This window comes from Ruditapes philippinarum, unplaced genomic scaffold (assembly GCF_026571515.1).
Source record: "Ruditapes philippinarum isolate M1 unplaced genomic scaffold, ASM2657151v2 ctg473_1_1_1_1, whole genome shotgun sequence".
Classification (NCBI taxonomy): Eukaryota; Metazoa; Mollusca; class Bivalvia; order Venerida; family Veneridae; genus Ruditapes; species Ruditapes philippinarum.
In genome coordinates, this window is record NW_026864528.1 from 126,821 (window position 1) to 152,434 (window position 25,614).

The 25,614-nt window shown below is 32.3% G+C and overlaps 1 protein-coding gene across 7 annotated transcripts in view; it reads left to right on the plus strand.

Annotated features, from left to right (window-relative positions):
• Positions 1-25,614, plus strand: part of LOC132725951 (sodium/hydrogen exchanger 4-like) — a 79,637-nt gene that overhangs the window by 39,367 nt on the left and 14,656 nt on the right. For all 7 annotated transcript variants that reach the window (XM_060711172.1, XM_060711177.1, XM_060711179.1 and 4 more), the window contains 16 exons: positions 1,733-1,927; positions 7,058-7,103; positions 8,930-8,971; positions 9,685-9,756; positions 10,231-10,312; positions 13,418-13,445; positions 14,231-14,340; positions 15,685-15,831; positions 16,254-16,447; positions 16,734-16,829; positions 18,762-18,883; positions 19,770-19,852; positions 22,751-22,879; positions 23,862-23,954; positions 24,541-24,606; positions 25,175-25,284. In XM_060711172.1, coding sequence (XP_060567155.1) covers positions 1,733-1,927; positions 7,058-7,103; positions 8,930-8,971; positions 9,685-9,756; positions 10,231-10,312; positions 13,418-13,445; positions 14,231-14,340; positions 15,685-15,831; positions 16,254-16,447; positions 16,734-16,829; positions 18,762-18,883; positions 19,770-19,852; positions 22,751-22,879; positions 23,862-23,954; positions 24,541-24,606; positions 25,175-25,284 — 1,615 coding nt within the window. The remainder of the gene's footprint in view (positions 1-1,732; positions 1,928-7,057; positions 7,104-8,929; positions 8,972-9,684; positions 9,757-10,230; positions 10,313-13,417; positions 13,446-14,230; positions 14,341-15,684; positions 15,832-16,253; positions 16,448-16,733; positions 16,830-18,761; positions 18,884-19,769; positions 19,853-22,750; positions 22,880-23,861; positions 23,955-24,540; positions 24,607-25,174; positions 25,285-25,614) is intronic.

Genomic DNA, 25,614 nt, shown 5'->3' on the forward strand with positions numbered 1-25,614 from the left:
TCAGACATATAAATAAGTTGCTGATTTGACCTTGACATTTGCCATTGATTTGACCTTTCAGAATTGACATGTTGTATGGCATTGTTAAGTTTTCTTTCAATCAGACATAAGCAAGTTGCAGATTTGACATTGATTTGACTTTGACATTTGCCATTGATTTTACCTTTACCTTTTTAGCAGCAACCAAAATTTAAATTTAACTGTTTTTTTTTTAGAGAAATGCGCGAGTGTTAAGCAGCAAGCAAAATCTAAATTTAATTTTTCTAGAGCAATGCCTGTTATTAGCAGTAAGCAAAATAATAATTTAACCTTTTTAAAGCAATGCCTGTTAGGCTGCAACTCCCAGGGTTCTACCCTATATATATAAAAGAGAATTTTTATCCACATGACATGCTGGTAATAATAATAACATTTTTGGATCACATGTAAAATACTTCTTGATTTAATTTTTAACATTTACATTGTCTGTCTGTACAATCACTATAGATCATTTTTGTCTACCTTTCAGTACCAGCATGTTTCACCAGTAATTTTATGATCTTTTGGGTTTCAAATCAACAACAAATACAAAAAAATGACCCTACCCTGTCTGTATCACTGATTATCCTCAAAATAAATATTTGAGTAACATTTATAGCTTTTAGATTGAAAACAATTTTTTATCAACAAATAACATCAAAGCTTTATAATAATGAAATGTAAAACAAAAGTCATTATTTTCATCCCACTCAATGTCATTGTATTTAATAAATTAGAAATGAATTGTTGTTTAACAGTTGCATTTGGCTTTAAAGTACATTTTGATCAAATAAAATACAACAGCTGGAACTACATGAAGATCTTTTTTACTGATCTTCTTAACCCTTATAAAGAACTCTCTTTGCTTATCTTCTAAATTTCTTTAATTGTTCTACACCAAATATGCATTCAGTAACCAAACATGGAAGTTTATTGTTTAATAAATTCTGTTTCTGTGATATAAGAAGTAATCATAAATAAAAATATGTAAAGTTTTAATAAAATTTAATAGTCATATGATATTAATATCAATGAACTCTTACACTTGCGTAAATGAGGTCTGGTGAACATAAAGACACATTCTGAATTGCGGAAAATTTCAAATTTTCACTTATTTAAGATGTTGATGATTATTTTGAATTTACTATTAAACTGTGACTTCTTTTTAGCTGCACTTTTCAAAGAAACTTTATGAATTTCTTTTTCCACAGTTAATTGCTCCCTTTTTTTACTTTGAATGTTTTAGCTTTTTTGATGTGATACAAATTTTCTCAGAAAGAATCATAGATGCTCAAATAAACTTGGAGAACTTAAATTTCACTGTCAAATTTGAAATGCATTTCTAAGAAGCAAGAATTATCTTGGAAGCTATTTTTGTCAATTATCACTCTTTTGACTTAGAATTAAAAGTTTGAAAAACTAGAATTAAAAGTTTGCCTTTTTCTCAAAATGACATTACTTGCGCTTTCAGAACTCAAAAAAATATACTACTGGGCAGACCTGCATGACAAAATGTCATGATTTAGAACTGTTCACTATTAAGGGAAGAAGATGTGTAAGCAGCCTGATATCTCAGTCTGAAGAGCTGTGGAACAGTATTTAGAGGGTCACAGGTTCAAGTCCTGGTCAGGCTGCACTTTTTTTCTCACCCAGTGAGTGTGTTTACATAATATAACTGATATTTTTTGTGAAAGGACACCATTTCAAATTTCAGATACCAATCACAGTAACCACGGTAACAACCACAGTGAGGCAGGATGTAAAGATTCCCATAGTGACGGTCTCCATGGAAAGGAAGGTCATGGTCATAAAAGCAAGAGAATACATGTGGTAGAATTTAATTTTGACCATGTCAAAACACCCCTACTTTTTGGGCTTGTGGTAATTATTGCAGGACTGAGCAAAATAGGTAAGGAAACAGCATGGATAAAAAGAAATTGTAACTCAGTTTTGTTTTATAAATGATTTAAAGCTGCATGCATCCATGGAGAAAAATCAGGACAAATAACTATGTGCAAACTTTCAGAACATTCTGTCACTGTACAGTAGAATGATAAATTTATGACCCAAAAATGAAGAGCATTGCAATGCTTTTCAGTCATTCCTGCTATAAATCGCACACAAAATTGATTTCCAATTTAATTATAAGATGCTTATTTGTTATCCTTTGCACATCTAAATTGCATTTTAAGTCAGCTTCATTTGATATTTTTAAGATTTTCAAGTTTTAACTTTTTTAGGTCTTCCAGGGCCTCAGTGGAGTTCCTTTCACTTTAATTTTTGATGCCTGCTTGATTACAAGTATGAAAGAATATAATTATATACAAATATATTTAAATAACCCAATGCACTTATCGTACAACATTTAACCTTAAGATTTAAAGGGTCAAGGTTCTTCCCATCTGTGCTGTCTGATAGTGATCTCTACTGTTTACTATTTTAAGTTAGTACTTATTTTGGAAATTCCATTCTTTTGTATTTGTAAGAGATATAACTGACTTGAAAATTTAAAAAAAAGACAAAAAAATTGTAACCTGAAGTAAAAATTATTTTATCTTGTGGATTCAAGAAATGGTACTTCCATGCACAAATTGTATCACAATGCATAGACAACAGCCTGCATAGCATATTGAGATTCTGATTTAATTTGTGACGAAATAATTAAAACCCACAACTTTAAAGTGTTGCGAAACAATTGATACCGAGTGTTTCCCATATAAGGCAAGGAAAATAATTGGAAAGTATCAGTATTCTACGAGGTATATATCGTATTTCACGAGACCCACGCATACAAATCTCCTTGTTGTATTAGAATGTCAATCTTCGTCAGAACTTTTGTCTACACTCTTGCAATTCTCACTGGATTAATGAAACGTGCATCTTAGAAATATCTTGTCAAATGAAAGTAGTAAAACTCGTCATGTATAAAGCATTATAAGTCGGTCTTTGGGCGAGCTTATTTACTGAGCTGTAATGTACAAAATGGGGTATTTTATACGGTTAGCCTAAATGCTTGGAAGAGCTCCTGAAATTTCAATTGATTAGGTTTTTTAGCTCACCTGTCACAAAGTGACAGGGTGAGCTTTTGTGATCGCTTTTCGTCCGGCGTCAGGCGTCCGTAAACTTTTACTTTAAATGACATCTTCTCATAAACAACTAAGCCAATTCATCCAAACTTCACAGGAATGTTCCTTTGGTGGTCACCTTTGAAAATTGTTCAAAGAATTTAATTCCATGCAGAACTCTGGTTGCCATGGCAACCAAAAGAAAAAACTTAAAATATCTTCTTCTAAAAAACCCAAAGAGCTAGAGCTTAGATATTTGGCATGAAACATCTTCTAGTGAGTGTCTACCAAGTTTGTTCAAATAAAAGCCCTAGGGTCAAAATTGGCCCCGCCCCAGGGGGTCATTGATTTTCCCTATATGCATATAGAAAAACTTAAAAATTCTTCTTTTAAAGAACCCAAAGAGCTAGAGCTAAGATATTTAGCATGAAACATCCTCTAATGGGTGTCTACCAAGTTTGTTCAAATAAAAGCCCTGGGGTCAAAATTGGGCCCGTCCCAGGGGGTCATTGATTTTCCCTATATGCATATAGTAAAAACTTAAAAAATTTTCTTTTAAAGAACTCAAAGAGCTAGAGCTAAGATATTTAGCATGAAACATGTTCTAATGGATGTCTACCATTTTTAACAAATAAGAGCCCTGGGGTCAAAATTGGCCCCGCCCCAGGGGGTCATTGATTTTCCCTATATGCATATAGAAAAACTTAAAAAATCTTCTTTTAAAGAACCCAAAGAGCTAGAGCTAAGATATTTAGCATGAAACATCCTCTAATGGGTGTCTACCAAGTTTGTTCAAATAAAAGCCCTGGGGTCAAAATTGGCCCCGTCCCAGGGGGTCATTGATTTTCCCTATATGCATATAGTAAAAAATTAAAAAATCTTCTTTTAAAGAACCCAAAGAGCTAGAGCTAAGATATTTAGCATGAAACATGTTCTAATGGATGTCTACCATTTTTAACAAATAAGAGCCCTGGGGTCAAAATTGGCCCCGCCCCAGGGGGTCATTGATTTTCCCTATATGCATATAGAAAAACTTAAAAAAATCTTCTTTTAAAGAACCCAAAGAGCTAGAGCTAAGATATTTAGCATGAAACTTAAAAAATCTTCTTTGAAAAAAAACCAAATAGCTAGAGTTTAGATTCTAAGCATGAAACATCTTCTAGTGAGTGTCTACTAAGTTTGTTCTTATAAAAGCCCTGGGGTCAAAATTGGCCCCGCCTAGGAGGTCATTTATTTTCCTTATATGTGTATATAGCAAAAACTTAAAAATCTTCTTTGAAAAAACTCAAATAGCTAGAGTTTAGATATTAAGCATGAAGCATCTTCTAGTGAGTGTCTACAAAGTTTGTCCAAATGAAAGCCCTTGGGTCAAAATTGGCCCCGCCCCGGGGGACATTGATTTTCCATATATGTGTATAGCAAAAACTTTAAAATCTTCTTTGAAAAAACCCGAATAGCTAGAGTTTAGATATTAAGCATGAAACATTTTCTAGTAAGTGTCTACAAAGATTGTTCAAATAAAAGCCCTTGGGTCAAAACTGGCCCTGCCCCAGGTTTTGTCATTGTTTTTAACTATATGTGTAAAGAAAAAACTTGACCAGCTAGACCTTAGATGTTTAGCATGAACCATCTTCTAATGGGTGTCTACCAAGTTTGTTCAAATAAAAGCCCTGGGTTTTAAACTGGCCTCGCTCCGGGGGCCTATATACAGGTGAGCGACTTCAGGGCCATCATGGCCCTCTTGTCTAGTTTATTCAATGACATTACTCTTATAGGTCAAATTTTTTTCTGAAAGAAGACAAAATGTCGAAAGCTAAAGAAAAGGGATTGTTTTTATTGAACTGATTATATACAATCATGTATATTACTTTTTTACGGCATCTCATATGCATAGATCATAAATGAGAAAATGGATTGGGTAGAGTCATAACAATATAGGAATGTGTGAGATAATATTGAATTATGTCCAAAGACATGAAAAAGTGGGATATGTACAAGAGTGTTGAGCCGTGTCACAACAAAACCAACATAATGGGTTTGCGACCAGCATGGAGCCAGACCAGCCTGCGCATCCGCGCAGTCTGATCAGGATCCATGCTGTTCGCTATCAGTTTCTCTACTTGTTATAGGATTTGTAAGCGAACAGCATGGATCCTGATCAGACTGCGCGGATGTGCAGGCTGGTCTGGATCCATGCTGGTCGCAAACCTATTATGTTGGTTTTGTCATGACGCGGCTCATTTGTACAAATGAAAAGAAATGTAGAAATTCTGCTTAAAATGACTGGAGATACCTTATCATGAAAGTTTGTAACGTTTTTGACTTAGAAAATACATTTTTTGGCAATGTTAACCTGTAGAAAATGTTAGAAACATGGAAAATGTCAACTCTTTAATCAACGCTTGCTCCATATCAAAATGTTAACCTAAAATGTTATTCCTTTTTACCATGCAACACCTGTTAAGCTACCACATTTGATGATGTTAACCGAAAATGATAACACTTTAATCTTCGGGCCTTTTTGTCTTTCCACCAAAACTGTTAACCCATAAAATATTTTAACTTGTAGAAAAAAACGGAGCATTTAGATATATATATACAAAATGTAGTCTAAAAGAACCTTATGTAAAATACCCTTCAGATTTAATATAGCTGCCATGCACCGATCCAGTAGGCTCTGTTTATTAGATTAGGTATTGAATAAAGTATCAATTTTATTAAGTGTGACTTGAGCATGTCCAACTGAATTAGAGCAGCTTCTGCAGCAAATAATTCAATTTTCATTTTACATGATGTCTAGCCATGGTCTTATTGAATGAAATTCTATATTAGCACTGCCTCTATTTGAAATATCACAATATTATTGCTTCCTGGTGCACAGCTGAAATTTAATTTAAGGATTGTTTTTAAGTAGACCAAATAATAATAGTCTACCCACAGGACTGTGTTATATTGATGGATCTGTCTGATGAAATTTTATTTTTGCATGTTCTAAAAGTATAGATTTCAGATTTAGCAGGATTTTGCTATTAAAGGAACTCCACTGAGGTTCATTAAACAATAAAAACATAAAATTTGAATTTCGTACATAGGTCAGCTGGGGCACTTACATCACAAGGTAATTCAGGAAAATATACACAGTATAAATTGAAAATTATATTTTTGTGCTTTTCTTAGTCTTATTTAAGTGAAAAGCCTTGCATAACTCTTCAATTTTAGGCAATTCTCCACAATTAATGTAATTATTTTGGAAAAACGGTGAGAGTGTATGACCAGAAATTTTGTACAAAAGTTATTTAAGTCTAGACCTACACCAAATGGAACAAAAATCTTGAAAAATTGTTATCTAAAAAACCTTAGCTGAGTCCCTTTAATGTTCTTGAAAGTTTTCTGGTGTGGTTCAAACCCATAGTGGAAAGGAGCAAAGGCTTGAAAGTAAGCAATCTTTACCCTGAACCAACTGATTTTCTATAAAGGACTTGCCCTACTTTGAATTTGTCTATTTGCTGACTTTGAGGCCTTAATGTCCTTATACCACTGTGTGGGATAAATCACGCCAGGAAACTTTTTTTTGTCATGTGTGGAAGATGTGCATGCAGACTAAGCTCACGGCAAGTCAGTGGTTCTACACAGACGCCTGAACTTGTCTCAAAAAAAGAGAAATGATCAAAGGTACACAATGAAGATTTTCACAACAAGTTGAGCTGATTATCATGCCATAAATATTGCCATGTGTAACATTTACAATAAACATAAACTTTTCAGCCAAACAACAAAAAACAACAAAATGAATTTCTTGGAAAACCAATTCTATTTCTCTTGATTTAAATTAAGTGAACACACAAGTTTTGCCCATGATTTATATGTCCAGGCATTGTTATTTAGAATAAAATTGTGCTATTTTTTTATGAATACCATAGTGACATGCTGGTAAAATTTTTGTCATCCTTTAAAATGTCTTGTTTCTATTACAGGATTCCACCATGCCAATTTCATGTCGTCAAAAGTTCCAGAATCATGGTAAGGATTTTACATGCAGTTTTATATCATTATTTTACAAGGTTTCAATTCACTGTTTGAATTCTTTAATTAATCTCTCTTGTAAAAGAATAATTTCTTAATAAGGTTTCAGTTGACAGTTAAATTCTTGAAGCTCTGCCATCGAAAAGTTAGCTTATAGAGGTTTCCTTTGTTTTAGTTATATAATAATCATTGTCAATCAAAGCTACATGGCTGCAGATGAGCTAAAATATTTCAAGAAAATCAATCTTTAGAGAATGACCTAAGAATTTAAGAAAAGTCAAAAGATTCAAGAGTAATAATTTGTGTTGGATGTGCCCCCTTCATGTGGGATGTGCACCCTTCTGTTTGGGGGTTTGAAAAAGGGCAGTAGTCCCCCTCATAACCAAGAAAATTTTTGACTTGTGAGAGTCTTAAAATGGCCTCAGATTGATCATTGCACTACGTGTTAGTTTTTGCATATAATTTGATGTCTCCAAAACTACTAAAATTTTCATTGTCAGTGGAAATATTGTTCTGGATTTTTCAAGAAGGTAAATAAATCTTATTTAGAAATCTGTTGGGAAATTCTTGCGCTGGCGTCCTTGATAAAATGATGCACATTAATGAGGTGGAAAACAGGAAAGATTTGAGCCGTAAACAATAATCACGGAAAATTGTTTTTTAACAATCTTTGTCTGCATTTCCTTTATAAAAGTTGTTGTTTCTTTTAACGAATAATTATATCATCCGTACTAAAGCATCGTTAAAGGAAGCAATCGTCATGGGAACTGTGTCGTCTGCTTGACTTGCAATGAAATTTGACGGTAAAATTACCGTCACTAATGCATGTTTATTCATGTCGACATTAACTTTTATCTGTTTCCATTGTGATTGAAATGAGGTTAATTGTGCACGGTATTCAAGAAAAAAAAATGTCAAAAAATCCGATCTTAACGTATAACAGTAACCAAAGACATAATGCAGTATTTTAATTTATTTTTATAAAACACGTTAAAAGTTTATAGAATTGAATATACTGTATAAATCAGAGATTTTCCTAATACCTTAACCTTTGGCCAGCTCCAGGCACCAAAAGTGGTTTAGTCTTTGCCACCAGTATAGAGCCAGGCCAGCCTGCTTAAAGGCCCCCACGATTACACGTTTAAACGGATTTGTTTCGATTTTCATTCATAAACGTTTACGATATTGTTAACCGTTTAATCGAAATGACTGTATTGTCTTACAAAATTTCTAAATCATTGCCTGTAATCATGGATCTAGTGGTTTATTCCAAAGTAAACAAACGGAAAATGGGTGTTTACAACCCTCCACACAGCATTAAGGGGTTACAATGCAAAAAATGTGTGCTTACTCAATTGTGATGAGCCCTGCACATTCTTTATTTGTAAGTGTATTAAACATAGAAAGAAAGACATCATTTGGCGACTCAAATACATGGTGTGTATAGTATATAGAGGAACCATCGTTTAAACGGCATCGTTTCGGTTCTTAGCAATCGTGTAAACGTTTAGAAAAAATTGTAAACGTGGGAGCCTTACAGCCTGCACATCCTTGCAGTCTAACTTTTGTATTTTGATATTGAAATCCCTTAATCTTTGAATGAACTGTTCCAAATTCAAAGCTGGGCAAATCCATTATACAAATTCAGCAGGTTAAGGGTTAATGTATGATTTTGAATAATTTTGGTAGTAAACTCCCTCAAATTAACATTGGAACCTTCCAAATTCAAAAGCAGGACAAATCCATTTTACATTTTCAGGCATTGCTTGTTGGTATTGTGTTAAAGCAAATAGTGAAAAAAAAAAATTGTTTTCTGTTTTCAGTATTTTGATCTTTCTCGGTGTAATATTTGGTGCAATATTTCTGTAAGTATTGATTAATATAACCTAATGTTTACTTATTTATATATATAACAGCAATATTTATAAAACTGCAAAATTTTACTGGCAAAAAATTAACTGTGCGATATATTATAAATAATGTACAATCTGTCAATTTAGTATTTTAATTGAAACATTCCTGTTTATACAGATAGGAAAGCTTTTCTATTTCTGCAGAATATGTTGATGCATGATTGTACACATATTTGTGCATTTGTCATTTCATGTAAACAAGCGACTACGGAAAAACAAGGAATTCTGTGCCAAAGCCGTTGAAGTTTTTCACTTTAATTCATATTGCCCACACTATTTATTTCTTTTAGGGACTTCAAACTCTTTTATGTATAAGCCTGAAATTATTTGTTGAGAGGCACCAGAGGTTCTCTTCTTTCAATTAGATAATATTAAGAGGCAACCATGGGTGAGCGGTTTTGCTCCTTAACTTCAAACCACTTGCCTCTATACAGCTGATGGTTTGAATCCCATCAAAGAATTCTTTCAAGTTAGGAAGCTACTAGTTTCCAACCAGTTTATGGAATGAGACAAAGGGCAGTGGTTCTATTCAGGTGCCTTTTATGCCTGAAGACCGAAGGAAAAGAAAAAAAAATGCCCAGTTTTACAGTTTATTTGAAAATGACAAAAATGAATCTAACCATGTTTTGTGATAATTTCCAATAAAATCTTTTTTAATATTGAAGGCTTTCTGGGACAGGAGATGACTTAGAACAGTTCTTTCAGCCAGATCAGTTTTTCCTGTATCTTTTACCCCCGTAAGTATGATAATAATAATATTTCATATACATTAGATTTAAACTTAACTTTAAAATTTTAATGACAGTGTAAATTTCAATACAAGTATCCACTGCACTCTATTGTAATTCTTCACAAAGTAAATGTACTGTAGGATTTTTTAAAAAAAAAATTCATTTTGATTTTTTTTCAAAGTTAGTGCCAACTTGTTTTGTTTATAGTGATGGTATAATATTTGCAATCAAATTAACAACAGAAGTGCAGCAAGACAGAGTTAGGAATAGGTGTTATCCTGAGAACTCAGTAAAAGTGGGTTTTTTCCAAGCTTATTAAGGATTACAAACAAACTTTCTTGATTATTCTTAATTCTGAAGCTATTGACAATACTTACTTCTATATTAACTGATCTTTTAGGGCTATTCACACAATTCTTACATTTTGATGAGATACTTTTCTACAGGATCTATTATAACTTAATTTTCACATTGTTTCAGAATTATACTTGAGGCAGCATTTAGTTTACATGACAGGACATTTACAGACAATCTTGGCAGCATAATTATGTTCTCTGTTGTGGTAAGTTTTTTGAATATCTATAAATAGATCCTTGAAAAATCTATAAATAGATCCATTAAAAAATATATAAATAGGTCCTTGAAAAATCTATAAATAGATCATGGAAAAATCTATATATAGATACTTGAAAAAATCTATAAATAGATCCTTAAAATATCTATAAATAGATCCTTGCAATATCTTTGATTGTTTGTTCGTTTGTTTCATTTTACGCCTTTTTCCAACAGTATTTCAGTCATATAGGCGGGTAGTTTCCTAACCATCGTTCCTGGAGAGTTACACCAATACTAGACTACCTTCCTCCTCTCTAAACTACCAAAGCATCTCCAGATACTTGAAAATCATTGAAATTTCTTAATTGAGGTACTTAAAATGACTATAATCCTAAACACATTTTTACATATATACATGTATAGGTTCTTGAAAATAATGACAAAAAAGAAAAAACTAACAAGTTGAGCATTGCCCCTCCCTGCTGTGGCTCTTGTTTCTGTTATGCTAATGTTAAAAATATGATATTAAGTAAAAACATTAAACAGTCTCATAGTCTCATAACATAATTATTCTGTTTTAAGTTAACACAAAAACTAAATAATTTCCATTGACCAAAATAGTAAGGGAAAATCAGATGTTGCATTTTCCTTTGAAGAGGATTTCTTGTGAAGCGTGAGCCTTTGTTCTTTCATTCAATCTAGAAAGATTATTTTCTGAGTGCTTTAACTTGGCTATTATCACTGGAGATTTCTGGGATATAACATTGGTATTTATATTGATTGGTATTTAGAAAGAAATCAATGTAACAAAAATGTATAGTAATTGAATTGCAGAATCAAGTATAGGTAAAGAGTGATGATTAGTCTTTAAAACACATAATTCTCAGATTGAATTATAGATGAAAAGCGATAATGTGTCTTCATGTATAAAGCATTGTGCAGAATGATGTATAGAAAAACATTGATAATTTGTCTATAATGTTAGCATGTAAAGTTTTTGGAAAAACAAAAGAAAGTATAAATGAACAGGAGCTATTTGTTTAAAACATGTATTGTTATTCACTCCCTCCAAAGGGCAGAAAAATCAAGTATAGGTGAACAGTGATAATTTGTCTATTTTTAATCAAGGGCAGAATGAACTATAGATGATTAGCATTCATTTTTCAATGTGATTGAAGAACAGAATCAAGTACAGTATAGATGAAAAATGATAAGTTGTCTAAATTGTGTGTATAACAAAAAGTGATTGTTTGACTATAAAACTTGTATTGTTAAGTATAGACAAACAGTGAAAATTTATATAGTTATTGAAGTGCAGAATCAAATATATACAAAAATTGATACTAGAATTGTCTGTCTGGAAAATCATTATGGGCAGCTGTAGTCTACAAATTTTTAGATTAATAGTAAATAATATGACTTAATGGTTTGCAGTATGATATCCTTTGCAGAATATTAGCTTATTTAACTTACCCTTGTTTGAATGAAGGTGATTTATCTCCCTTTGCCCTTGAAGTGTGGTAATATTTACCCGGCACCTAATGCACATGTAGGCTTTACACTAACAACAACAACAACAATAACAATTATAACACATAACAGAAAACTGCTGCAGTAAAGAAAAATATATCTGTCAATACGTTTACCTTGCTGGTGGAACCTAAATCCAGCCATGATCGTGGTCTGTACTGTAAACTATTCAAGCGTAAAATTTTACATTAAAGGGACTCCACTGAGGTTTTTTGACAAGATGGGACTGGAAATAATTTTTCGAAATAAATGTGTCATTTGATGCAGGTCTAGAACAATAACTTGTGTGCAAAATTTCAGCTCATTGTTTCCAAAATAATCATTATTATTGTAATTAAATGTGAAAAGTGTTGCAATGCCTTTCACTCAAATCTCATTCTAAGAATAGCACAAATATTATCCAATTATTTTATTTTCTTTTGTATATTGTTCTGTTTAAAATGCCCCAGCTGATCTATGCAAGAATTTTTTTATGTTTTTAACATAGTGAAGTTAAAACAGATGATATTTTTGTCTCACCAATTTGATGTTGACTAGGATATGGGTTGATTTAAATAAGTTTCAAGCTTTTATGCCGTTCATTCAAACTAAATAACTTAGAGATCTGCTTAAACTAAAACATAGTGATATTGACATGTTTTATATTTAATTAATTATCTATACAACTGTCTAGACTTCTAACAATAATGTAAAGTGTAGATTTTGATGTTTTAAAAGCTTTCCCCCAAGACTGAAGTTAATGTTTAAAGGGACTCCACTGAGGTCTTTTGACATGAAAGAACTGGAAATATTTCTTTATCGAGACTTATGTGTGCCATTTGATGTAGGTCTAGACTTAATACTTGTGTGCAAAATTTCAGATCATTCTAAGCAATAAAATCACTGCTTGGGATATATTATTTTGATTCTAAAAGAACTTCAACAAATAAATGCTGCTGTACCTGATGTCAATCTAAATTTTGCCCAATTTGTTTCTATGCTTATTTTCGGCGCGTCACAATTTTAATGGTTAAGTCATGTCTAAAAATAGACCGTCAACAGTGATTTTATGTATATGTTAGTGTTCATCCGTGCTGTTCTACAGAAATTAGAAACTTTGACGGGAGCGATAGCGACAGGAGAATGTTTCTAATTTCTGTAGAACAGCACGGATGAATACTAACATATTTAGTGTCAAACTTTATTTGGCCTCATTATCATTCACTATATTACGTCACTATGCGGTTTTATGAAGTACTATGAAAAATAGAAGTTGACTATGAACGTAATTCGATATAGTATCGGCTTTTGTACTTCTATGAAAATTAACGCACACAATTTTAAAAAAATACAGTGTTTTCATTGGATGACAAATAAAGTTGGACACTAATGCACATTTACACACACTTTCTGTCCTTCTATGAGAAAAAATTTGGGTTGTGTTAGAATTTGTAAAAATGAATGCCTGATACAGTAAATACAAATACGAATTTTCAGAACTTTGTAGAAATGGATGCATTACCCTTAACTCAATAAATAATTTAATATGTTTAATGAATAGCATGATTTTGTTTGATCAACCGCATGTTTTTGTTTGTTTTAGGGCACAGTGATTGCATGCTTTGCTATAGGTGAGTATAATATAACAACAAAAGGTCTGGAGGAAAATCATTCCATATTGTTGCCATGCTTAGAAATGCAGGGTTTTCATTTTAACTGTTATCTGAGATGCCGATGAAAACAACCGATTAAGCCAAAGATCACGTGAAATATTTTAATCTACAGACAGGAAATTCAACCAGCATTTCATTAGATAATATGGATCCCCAATCAATCAATAATGAAAACCCTGAAATGGTTTCTGTAAATTTTGAGATAGTTTGGCTTCTAGGTGAATTTTGGATGATCCAGGAATAAATTGTTGAATGTATTTTATTTATGGGGGAAAAAGTTACTAATAGCATGTTTTTCACATTTTTTTCATGAAATTTATTTCATGAATACTGCATTGGCATGAATGTAATGTGTCAGAATTATCTTAACATATATTGTATAATTTATAATTTGTCAACGTTTAGTGTTTGTTTATATATAATAACTTAATTTTGAGAGTATTTAAAAAAATAAACCTTGGATCTTGCTAGATGTCAGTAAAGCTGGAAAGTCACCATATGACCTGTACAATGTTCAGGTGTGATGTTAAACCCAACCAAAAAAAAACAGTCTTCAATCTTGAAGAAGAAAAATGCCTAAAATTTAATGTATTTTATACATTATTTTTATCGATTTTAGCATTTAGAAGTACAGTTGTATCCTTAATATTAAATGGAATTTTTGAAATATTAAAATCTGAAGAACATATTTTCAGTCTCGAGAAAACTTGTTTCATGACAAAGGATTTAAATTTTTTTTTCAGGTTTGAGCCTTGTTGGGTTGGCTAAAGTAGGTGCTATGGAAGACCCACAGGCCACACCTGTACAGATACTTGTGTTCAGTGCCCTTATAGTAGCCGTGGATCCTGTGGCTGTAAGTTTGAGTTCTTGTATAATTGTTTTGTTATTATGGTTGCTTGAGATACTTATAAAATACGGACACTCCATCTGGTGCCTCTCAGGAGAATAGATTTAGTCATCCGGGGGTCGCTGGTTTGATCCTTTGGCAAGGCGTAGTTTCTCTGTGACAGTTAATTCCAGATATTGAGTCTAAAGGTCCTTTTGTGTCTCACAGCTGAGTCAGATATCAGATATGATGTTAGCAGTTGGTTAGTTGCTGAGAAATCAGTAATAACTGGTTAACTGGTTAATTATCCAGGAAAGCTGGTATAAGGTAGATTATAAATATCCATTGAGACTTGACCAAATTATGTGTTACGATTGGTATAAAAAGCAGAAAACAGACAAACAGGAAAAAGATCTTAAGTTTAAGCCCTTGGCAGGACAATTTTTCTTCCATTTGTTAAAAGAATTTGTCTCCTTTGATGCTTATTTACTTTATTACAGAATTGTAGTTTTGTTTGATTGTGAAGGAAACTCAAGTAATCTTATAGACAATGTCACACATTCTCCAATCCACTCCTGAAATTATCCAGTATTAAGCAATTAGTGAAATAATTCTTGCTCAAGGAAACAACAGCTTATGTTTGATAGGCAGAAATAAAAATTTCCACTTGTCCATTCGTTATTACAGTTAGAATTTAAGAGAACTCGATGCAGGGCTAGTAGAAAACTGTTGCCTGCCAATTGGATTTAGAAGCTACTCATCCTGCAGGACAAGTTACTGAAAATAATTTTCGATGCCTCATGATAGGGTTCAAACTCATGTGGCCAGCAATCCTAAGGTTACAAGTCATTCTCATTAACTGCACGGCTATATTAGAGATACCTTCAGGGAAATCAGCAGCTTCAAAACAAATATGAATATTATATGTGATTAGTCTGTAAAGTTGTGTACACAAATAACATGTCTGTAACATTTAATGAATATTTCATATTAAGAACATTGAATACAATATTGTAAGTGTGGGTTACCTTGACCTTTCAGCATCAGATGACAAAGACAATAAATATTTGCATTTTACAAGAACATGTGACTATTTCAGGTTTTGTTTGTTATACATGTTACATGTCACAAAACTCACAAATAAAGCATTTTTTTATGCAATGGATATTTACAGCAAAAATTTTGTGCTAATTACAACAATAAATTTGACACCTTTTTTTGATGCAACAGGTATTTACAGCATTTTTGCTATTTACAAAATTTTTTTCTGTCCTATTTGAAGGCTAATTTTTGTCATTGATACCATCTCTTAAGAATTTGCCAGTGGGCGTATGTGGCCCTGCCTCATCTGAACTCTCGTTATTATTTCAGGTATTGGCAATATTCCAGGAAGTGGGCGTGAACAATATGCTGTATTTTCTGGTGTTTGGAGAGTCTCTATTAAATGATGGTGTAACTGTTGTTTTATATAATGTCATGCAGATTTACAGTAGAATGGATACAATAGAAGCTGATCAGGTACGCTGAAATAACAGATGATAATGTTACAGTCATACCTGTGTAAAAGGTCATCTTAAAGCTGTACACCACCATATTTGTTTTGATTTTTATGAAAATTAAAAAAAAATGTAAAAATGATGTCAACTTTACAAATAAAATGATTTTACATATTGTTAGGGCAAAATTAATACTGTCTGCAGAAGTTGCCTATGAATTAATATAAAAGGGATGTTTGACATACAAAACTGTATTCCTCAACCAATAAAGCCGGAAATTAAATCGCCATAAGATCTTTGGAATGTCCAACAAACATAACTATATCACATGTTCGTAGAATTCAAAATGGACTGTCTTTTAAAAATAATGTTCCATGATTTTAAAATGCATAATTCAAGTTTTATGAAATTTATCTGAAACATTTTCTGTGTTTGTTATTTCAGATAGTGCTTGGTATAGTAAAGTTTCTAGTGGTAGTGTTTGGGGGTATATTTATCGGAGTTGCAACGGGACTTTTATCATCATTCCTCACCAGGTTTACGAACAATGTGAAGGTTGTGGAACCGATTATCATATTCGGCTTCGCTTATCAGTCGTACATTATAGCAGAAATGTTTCATTTCTCAGGGATTATTAGGTAAATTATGGATTTGTGTGTTTATGTGTGGGTATATCATATTTAAAGCAGCATGCATTTATGTAAATGTATTTAAAAGTAAAGCATTGTGAAGTGAACAAAGAAAATAATTTATACATTTGCAAATAGCATTTACAATCCACTTAACTTACCAAAAAAGAGGTGAAAATAAACAAAAATAGTGTTGTTAGTAACTCAGTACCAGGTGATAAATATAGCAAATATTGCAAGTAATGGCAGATAACTTGTACAAAAACCACACATAAAAAAATTATTTTCATTTCAGCATAATAGGATGTGGTTTGACACAAATGCAATATGCCTTCAACAATATCACCAATAAATCCAAATTAGCTTGCAAGTTTTTTGCCAAAGTCATAAGGTAAGATTTTATGGAGAAACCTCTATCTTACATTGATTATATCATCATAATATTATAAAATATTTTTTATTATTAAAGTTGCAGGCATCCAGATGAGTTAGCAAAATTTTAAGATGTTTAAAGTGGTAGTCTACAATTAACAAATTTTCCAAGTTTTTCAAGTAGCGGCATGGTTAACGTATCAGACTAGTAATCTAAGGATTGCTGGCCACATGGGTTCAAGCCCAGTCAGGGGCAATCTGTTGTTTCCTTGAGCAAGAACGTTTATATTTATTGTTTAATGGTTTGTTTCAAGGACAAATTTAAGAGTGTTTCAGTAAACTTATAACTTCCAGCACAAATGAAATAAAATAAATTTGTGGCCGAGTGGCTAATGTGTCGGACTTGTGACTTAAAGATTGCTGGCCATATGGGTTTAAGCCCCATCACATGCAAGCCGTTGTTTCCTTCTGCAAGAAACTGTACATTCATTGCCTAGTACTGGTTGTTTCCAAGAAGGTTTCAAGAGTGCAAGAGAGTTTCAACCGCCTCCGTGGTCAAGGGGTTAGAGTCGATGACTTCTAATCCAGTTACCTCTCTGTCGTGGGTTTGATCTCTGGGAGATGCTTTGGTAGTTTAGCGCGGAGGAAGATAGTCTAGTAATGATGTAACTCTCAAGGAACGATGGTTAGGAAACTACCCACCTATATGACTGAAATACTGTTGGGAAAAGGTGTAAAAATGAAAAAACAAACAAAAATCATGAGTGTTTCTTAAACTTTATAGCTTTCAACACAATCAAAATAAGAACTAACTTTAAATATTGACAAAAAAAATAGAATTTTATCATGTGGATAAAATATTGCTTGAAAAAAAAGTGTGGACACAGTTTTGAGTGATCTAGTATAAAAATTTATGTTATGAAAATTATAGTTAATTGAACAATTTGTATGAAACAAGCAAATGTTCAGAGTTAATGGATTTATGCAGCCAGCCACTCATTAAACTTGGTTTTACATTTTGCATTGCTTTAATTCTCTTACTGAAAATGATATAGGAAGTGATTTGAACTACATTGTATGTATAATACAAAGTTTGAAATTGCTGAGTTTGCTAATTTGTAAAGAATGTCTGAATCAGGGCAGCTGCAATTTGTCAAAAGCTTCTGTCCACTTTAACATGTAAAATTGAACACTTAGGTATACTCAACATGAATAGAAATGGAAGAGTTTTCAACTTGCTTTATTCTTGTATATAAATTACCTACTAGTGGTGCTTTAAAGTGCCAGTTAATGTCAGTTTCTTTCAAGTACACGTGGTATTGGTTTGAAGTACTCACTAGAAGATAGTTTCTAAGTTTCCGTTGAAAAATGGTATAACACACACTAGGTTGTTAGCATTTTAGACTTCATTTAAACTAAATCATTCCTTGACTATTTTATCTTCATTTTCATTTTTAAATCCATTTCACTTAACCTGTTAACTGACATCTAAATATCAGTGAAACTCAATCTGGATTTATAATTAATTTACCATATTTTTCCTCTACAGTCATAATCATAGTGGTAATTCAAGAGTTGTTTCCCTTTTCTGTTTATACAGATTGGTGGCCCTTTTTGATATAGTCCATTTAATTTTGTTTTATACAGTTATGCAGCTTTTAGACATTTCTTCAGACTTTAGGGTCTTTAACCCTTAACCTGTTGCTGGGTGTTTCAAATAAAATTCTATTTGAAAGACCCTGAAATTACCACAACACATTTTAGATAGCATGGCAGTGTACGCAATTATATACATTTTTGGTAAAATATCCAAACATTGTGTGGAAAAATGTCGCAAAAATATGAACTTAAGTGATAATAAATCCTTGATACAGATTTTAATTGTATGAAATCATAGCTTCCTCTCTTTTTAAATATAGCTCTGTGGTGACAATATCTGCTTGTTTTTCAGCAATACCTGTGAGATCATCATTTTCCTGTTTCTCGGACTGAGAACAGTACATCCCCATCATGTCTGGAATACAGGTTTTGTCCTATGGACAACATTACTTTGTGTACTGTACAGATTTATTAGTAAGTATACATGTATGTATATAATATTATATTTATATAACTGATATTCAAACATTTTTTTTGTTGAGAAATTTGGCCTAATGGGTGAAGTGTTGGAGAGTTCAAGTCCTGCTTGGTTAATGACAATATATCTCGTGTAACATCAGTACTGGTTTAATGTAGGAAATTGATTCATTTGTGATGAATTACCGTATAAGTTACGAGAAGTTGTTCCACAAATGACCATAAATGAACATTATTTAGCCTTTTGTCTGCTGGTGTCAACTGAATTTATTCATGTGACCAGTGCAGACTATGATCAACTGGCACATAAAATGCCATGTGCCACCCGATCATGATATGGTCTGCACTGTTTGCTTTACCGTCAGTACTTATTTTGAAAATTTTCCCTAAAATTATGAATGGTTACGTCCAGATTGTAAGATGGACAAGTCCATTAAAGATATTTAGTGGGGTAAGGGTTCTTAACATGTTTTGGCATAGTTTGACTAAATAATTAATTAATCAAAAGCTTGTTTTTAAGAAACAATGTTGTTAAAAACAGATGAAGAACATGAATACTTCAAACACAATTTTTTTGATATTTATTGTAATTGTACATGTATTGTATTGAAAATATTTTGAAACATTTGGTGATAAAATGATAACTTAAAATCTGTTATCTTCAGAAATCTAAAGTGGTGGCTCTGTTACCAGTTTAGAGCTCGGCCAGTTTGAACAGTCTGACCAGACTTAATACTGTTGGTGCTGATATCCCTTAAACTTTAAATGGATTGTTCCAAAATTCAAAGAAGGGCAAATCTATTACACAAAATCCGAAGGTGAAGGGTTATAAGAATATGACAATATTATTCTTTCAGTCATGTTATTATTGTGTTTGTTTCAGTTACCTTTGTGATGTCATTTTTGATCAATAGATGTGATAGATACAGAATACGTAAAATAAAACTTGACGAAATGTTTATGATAGTAAGTGAAAGTTTACTTTTATTGTAAGTTTTCTGATATTGTCTGAATAGTTTTTGGCCTTCAAAGAATAGTGCCTCAAATCACTGATGTAAAAATCTTTTGTCCCAATGTTGTTGTTGGTATGAATCACAATAGGGACTTGAAAATCTGTCTTGTGACAGCTGGTTCTTTAGTGGTTCTACTAAGGTGCACAAGTTATTTGAATTCATTAGAAACCCTGGCTCATGCACCCCTCGCAGGGAGTGGAGAATAGACGAGGAAAAGGGCAGAGTTTTTTATGCTCATTGAGTGTATAACCATCCAACTATCTCTGCAGGTCAGGGTCCTTTCTGTGGGTTTGATTATCAAAAAGTCCTCACTATTCTCAAGGGCCAGGGCATAACTTTCATGATCAAGCTGAAATGAATTGATTTACAGAATTTGTTCTTGTTTTTTTACCTCAACTATTCGAAGAATAGGGAGATCTATTGTACTTACCCCTGCATTGGCATCTCCATCACACTTTGGTTAATTTTTTTACAGGCAAGTTAGTATTTCCAAAACAACTGAAGGTAATGGGTTGAAACTTCACACACTTTTTTTTCTGTGGTTATTTAACATGGACACACATAGTGTTGGTGTCCCCATGACAGGTTAAGGTTTTACAGGCAAATTGGTATATTTAAAACTACTGAAGGGAATGAATTGAAACTTCACACACTTGTTCTCTGTTGTTATCTAACATTGACACATGAGTTACCTTTTTACAGAGTCATATCCTTTTTCTTACCATCAGAGTAATTTCCCTTCCTTACTGTCAAGCATTGAGAATAGCTGGAAGCTCTTGTTATTTTCAGAGTTTTAGTAGATTGACAATTCCCTCTGTTACCTTCCCTCCCTTCGATAAATGTTAAAACTGATAGAGACAGTAAGTCTACTATAAATTGCTCTTTATTGACAAGTTAAATGATATATGTGGGAAAATTGGCAGTTTCTCACTGAGAATAACCAAGTAACTGTACAAATTCTAGAAAAACGCAAATTACTTTAACTATACCAACCAGTAATTTGACTGAAATGCCAGATGCCTCACAATTTATTTTGAGGAACAATGTGTAGAAGAAAGGCAACTCTAGTTTCACTACATTTAGATATGATTGCAGAGTTATCTCCATGTGAATAATGAAAATAGTTTTGATATTTTGTGTACTGTAATTTGGTCAAATATTGATGTGCCTTTCCTGAAATTGATTCTATATCAATTTAAAATTTTACTTACTGCAAGTACCTACCAACTTCTCCACTGTAAAGGGCCAAAATTGTGAGACATGTCATGTCGACCGACAAATCTGAATTTCACAAATGTATTTCCATCAGTAAGCTCAAGCTGCCTGGCCTACTTAGACTCTATGGGGACATAGGTCAAGGTCACAAAGGTCAATGTCACCAAGGTCAAGGCCTGCAGGGGGAAATAGTGTTCGTTGGAACATATAGCATTTTTTAATTGAAAATCCTTGACTTAGAACAGTTCCAATTCATAGCATGAGAAGATTATTATACAAATTAAGTGATACATATATAGGTATATAATTATATTATGTTTATCACATAAACCATGGCACAGGACTGAAATTAACCCATTTAATAAAAAAGATATTACACTAGGGTAATAACACTTTGATGTGACATTATTTGCGTTATAAAACGTTATATCGTTACAATGCGCATCATTGAGAAATGACTCTATTTTACTGTAAACTGTTCTAAATTTAGATACAGTAAAAACTCGCTAATGAGACCAATGAAGGGACTTTACAAATCTGGTCTTAATAGCGGGTTGGTCTCATTAATGAGTTTGGTCAAACAGAAAACCAGGCAATATGTTGAAGGATACCATGTACTGTACACATGTTTAATTCTGGGCTAACCTATTTCAAATGAGAAGATATAAAGCATACACTATTATTTTTTTTTTATTTTCATTTATTTTATTTTACTTTTAACAATAGAAAAATTTTGAACTTCTTTAGAGGTACAAAATGTATTACGAGTGTCTTTAAACACAAACATATTTTTACATTCTTGTTAAAAGAATGACACGACTTACTCAATTAAATCACAATTTTACTACAAAGCACACACAACAATTAACCTTTAATTATTTTCACAGTTTTCATCGCCGATAACCTAATCGTATCATGTTTATGTTTGTTTAAAATTATGGAACGAAAGAGATAATGATAGCAGCAACACCTCCAAAAACTTATTAAAAGTTTTTCTGTTCAATATTTTGTTGTTTTAATCCTCCAGTTATGACATTAAAGGTGTGAAATTAAGAATATTATTGATCATTTCCGGGTTTGATACAAAGTAACCTTGACCTCTGCCGTAAATTGGATGTCGTTAAATGTTGTAAAACTAGGACAACTGTTGTTTACATCACGTGTTAAAAAGATTTCAGCAATATGCATGCATGTCAATATCAAGGTGAGAAACTGGCCGCGGTCGTATTTATGGGTTTCCAAATGTACAGAATTTACGAAATGGGACTGAATTTACTGGTCGTATTACGGAATAACGGGGTGGTCTCAAAATCGGGGTTAGCGACCATTAAAATAAAGAATAAAAAAATCGGGTCTTTAAAAAATCGTTCGTATTAGCGGGTCGGTCTCGAAAACGGGGTGGTCGTAAAGCGGGTTTTTACTGTATGTGATAAATAGAATATTATATTTGTGCAGATAAAATACTAAAATCATTGAAATCTTTGACAAAACAATATTATGCTCTCGTGAAGCTTGCATAATATAAATTTATTCAACTCAATAAATTAAGAATTAAATCTTCACTCATTCAATATCCTCTATGTGTCACACAATGAACATTTATGTACAAATAATGTTGATATTATTTTTGTTTCAGAGTTACGGAGGGTTACGAGGGGCAGTTTGTTTCTCGCTGGTTGCATTGCTAGATGAGGGCGAGTTCCCGATGAAAAATATGTTTATGACAACGAGCTTGTTCGTTATCTTTTTCACAGTGTTTATACAAGTAAGTGTTTAAATAACTTTATAAACAAATGCTTTTATACAAGTAAGTATTGAAACTACTGCATTTATACAAGTTATTATAGAAACTTTGCATCTGTACAGGTAATTCTGTAAACTACTGCATTTAATACCACTGCATTAAAGCATATGTACAAAAACCTAGTGCATTTATATAAGTAAGTATAATACTTCAGCATTTAAACAGGTAAGAATTCTGTATTTATACAAGTAAGTATTAAAAACTACTTTATTTATACCATCATATAAAAAAATACTGCATTTATACAGTCATGTAGGTATAAAAAAACCTAGTATTTAATTATACAAGTAAAAGGAAATGATACTGCTTTTATACAAGTAGGTATAACAAAAAACTTCATGTTCATCAATTATACAAATAGAAAAAAAACAAAAAAAACAACAGCATTTACTCAAGTAAGAATAGAAACTATTGCATTTAAACTAATAAGTTAACCGAAAACTGCTGACAGAAATTATATCAATTATATTCATTCATAGTAGGGAACATTTTTATATACAGTTGACTCTCGGTAACTCGAAATCCAAATAAATCGTGAAACTGACTAAAGCCACTTTTACGACGTGTTAATAATACATGATGACCGGCAATTAGAATTACTATGAAACGTGTGAATCACAAGTGACAACATCTCACCTTGATGTCTTCGACCTTTGATCAGTTGGTTGTTTTCACACTTTGACTAATTGAGATAAAAATATGTTGGACTTTAATTGACAGGACCAAATTTTCTTTTCGACTAAACAGGCGTCTCGATAAGTCAAAATTTGACCTTAGCGGAGTTAAAATACAAAGATAAAGAAGGAAATTTGACGGGACATTAGAAATTCTTCGACTAACGCGGAATTTTGAGTAAAGCGATTTGACTTATTGAGAGTCAACTGTATATACACCTGTTTTATTGTACAAAATTCAATAATTACCAATATAATATATGTTACAGGGTGGGACCATCAAATGGTTGGTAAAGAAGATGAGAGTGTCACTACAAGATTCATCAAAAGATATGATCCTTTATCAAGAACTTAATCAGCATGTAAATACATTTATATAGTATCTATTTATACAACTTAATTTTAAAGGCGCATTATGCCTCCAAAACAAATATGTTTTTCTTTCTTTAGAAAGGTCACACATAAGTTTTATCACATTTAAATAATAGTTTTAGAGCATGTATGATGCTTATCACCTGAAGAATGTAGCGGTGAATATGAAAGTATTTGTCATTACCAGATGTAAACAAATGAATATTTTGGCTTTCATACAAAATACTAAATCACAAAACTGTACTAATTGCCAAAGAGCAAACAGATGCAAAAAATGGTTCAGGTAATTGACCAATAAAGAACTTTTTGGAAACTATAACAGAACCATAGGAATAAAATGTTTTGATAAATAAAAATAAAACCATTTTTTAGACATAATTGAGATTGAATTTGTACCCTTCTTTGAATTTGGAACAGTCCATTTCAAGATTTAAGGGATTTCAAGATTGAAATAAAAAAAATTGAGATACATGTTTTTGTGTACATGTCCTATGTTTTACATCATTTTTCACAGTCTTGTACCTTTCTAGCTTCTTCAAATTGAGCTTTTAATAAAAATAATGATTGTGGTTGCAGGTATCCGATCATCTGATGGCAGGCATAGAGGAGATTGTAGGCATGTCAGGAAAATATCTTTTGAGGGTACGTATAGATTTTAGAAAACATTAAAAGTCAAAGATCTTGATTTATTGTCGTTTTAATATTAACAAATTATCAAGAACTCTCAAGATGGTATGTATTGATTCACATTATGTATTATTTGAATGTAGCTATATTCTGTATATGTGTATTGACTGGTGGCCATATAATGCAAAATAAAAGTATTAAAGACTGTGCCGATAACCCCCATCCCCCCCCCCCCCCAAAAAAAAAAAAAAAAAAAATAAATAAATTGTAATGTATTGCAATTTAATCTTGGCTTTTCAAGCAGTATTAATTGGGGAAATCCTGCTCACCATTAACATTGGTGCAACATATTGTTAAAGCAGGTCCACTGAGGTAAAAAAAGTCTAAAAATATAAAATTTGAAATTCTTATGTATGAATATCTGAAACTGCAGAATGCTAAACCATGTAGATTTGATTAAAGTTTCAAAGAAACATTAAGTTGATGAATTATTGTTTTCATTGTAGTTATGGCGGCAGTAGACATGCAATGGTATCATGAAAGTATTTATAAAGATGTCTAGTTTTTGGTTTTTGTGTTACAGGAAAAGTTTGACCGTTTAGATGATCGTTTTATCAGACCATTTTTACTCAGGGACCCAACAAAGTGTGATGGGATTGAGATTAGTAACTATTATGAGAAACTTGTGATGAAGTAAGTATTTGTCTACATAAAATCACAAGTCTTGTTGGTTAAATAAGGCGCCAGTTAAGTGTAAAGTACGGATGAAATCTAGTTTAGTGGACTCTGAAATGATCAATTGTGCACCTGTTTCCCTCATTTTGCTGTTATCTCGTTTTAAATTTTGTCATAGTTTTAGAAATATATATACAGTGGAACCTGTCTAATCCGAACTCGTCCGGACCAGAAGAAAAGTTCGGATTAGAAAGGTTTCCGGACTAGAAAGGTTTCCGAATTAGAAGGTTTTTTAACATGTTTTTTTCATGTTATTTGCAATATAGTTTGAGGAAAGAAAACGGGAAT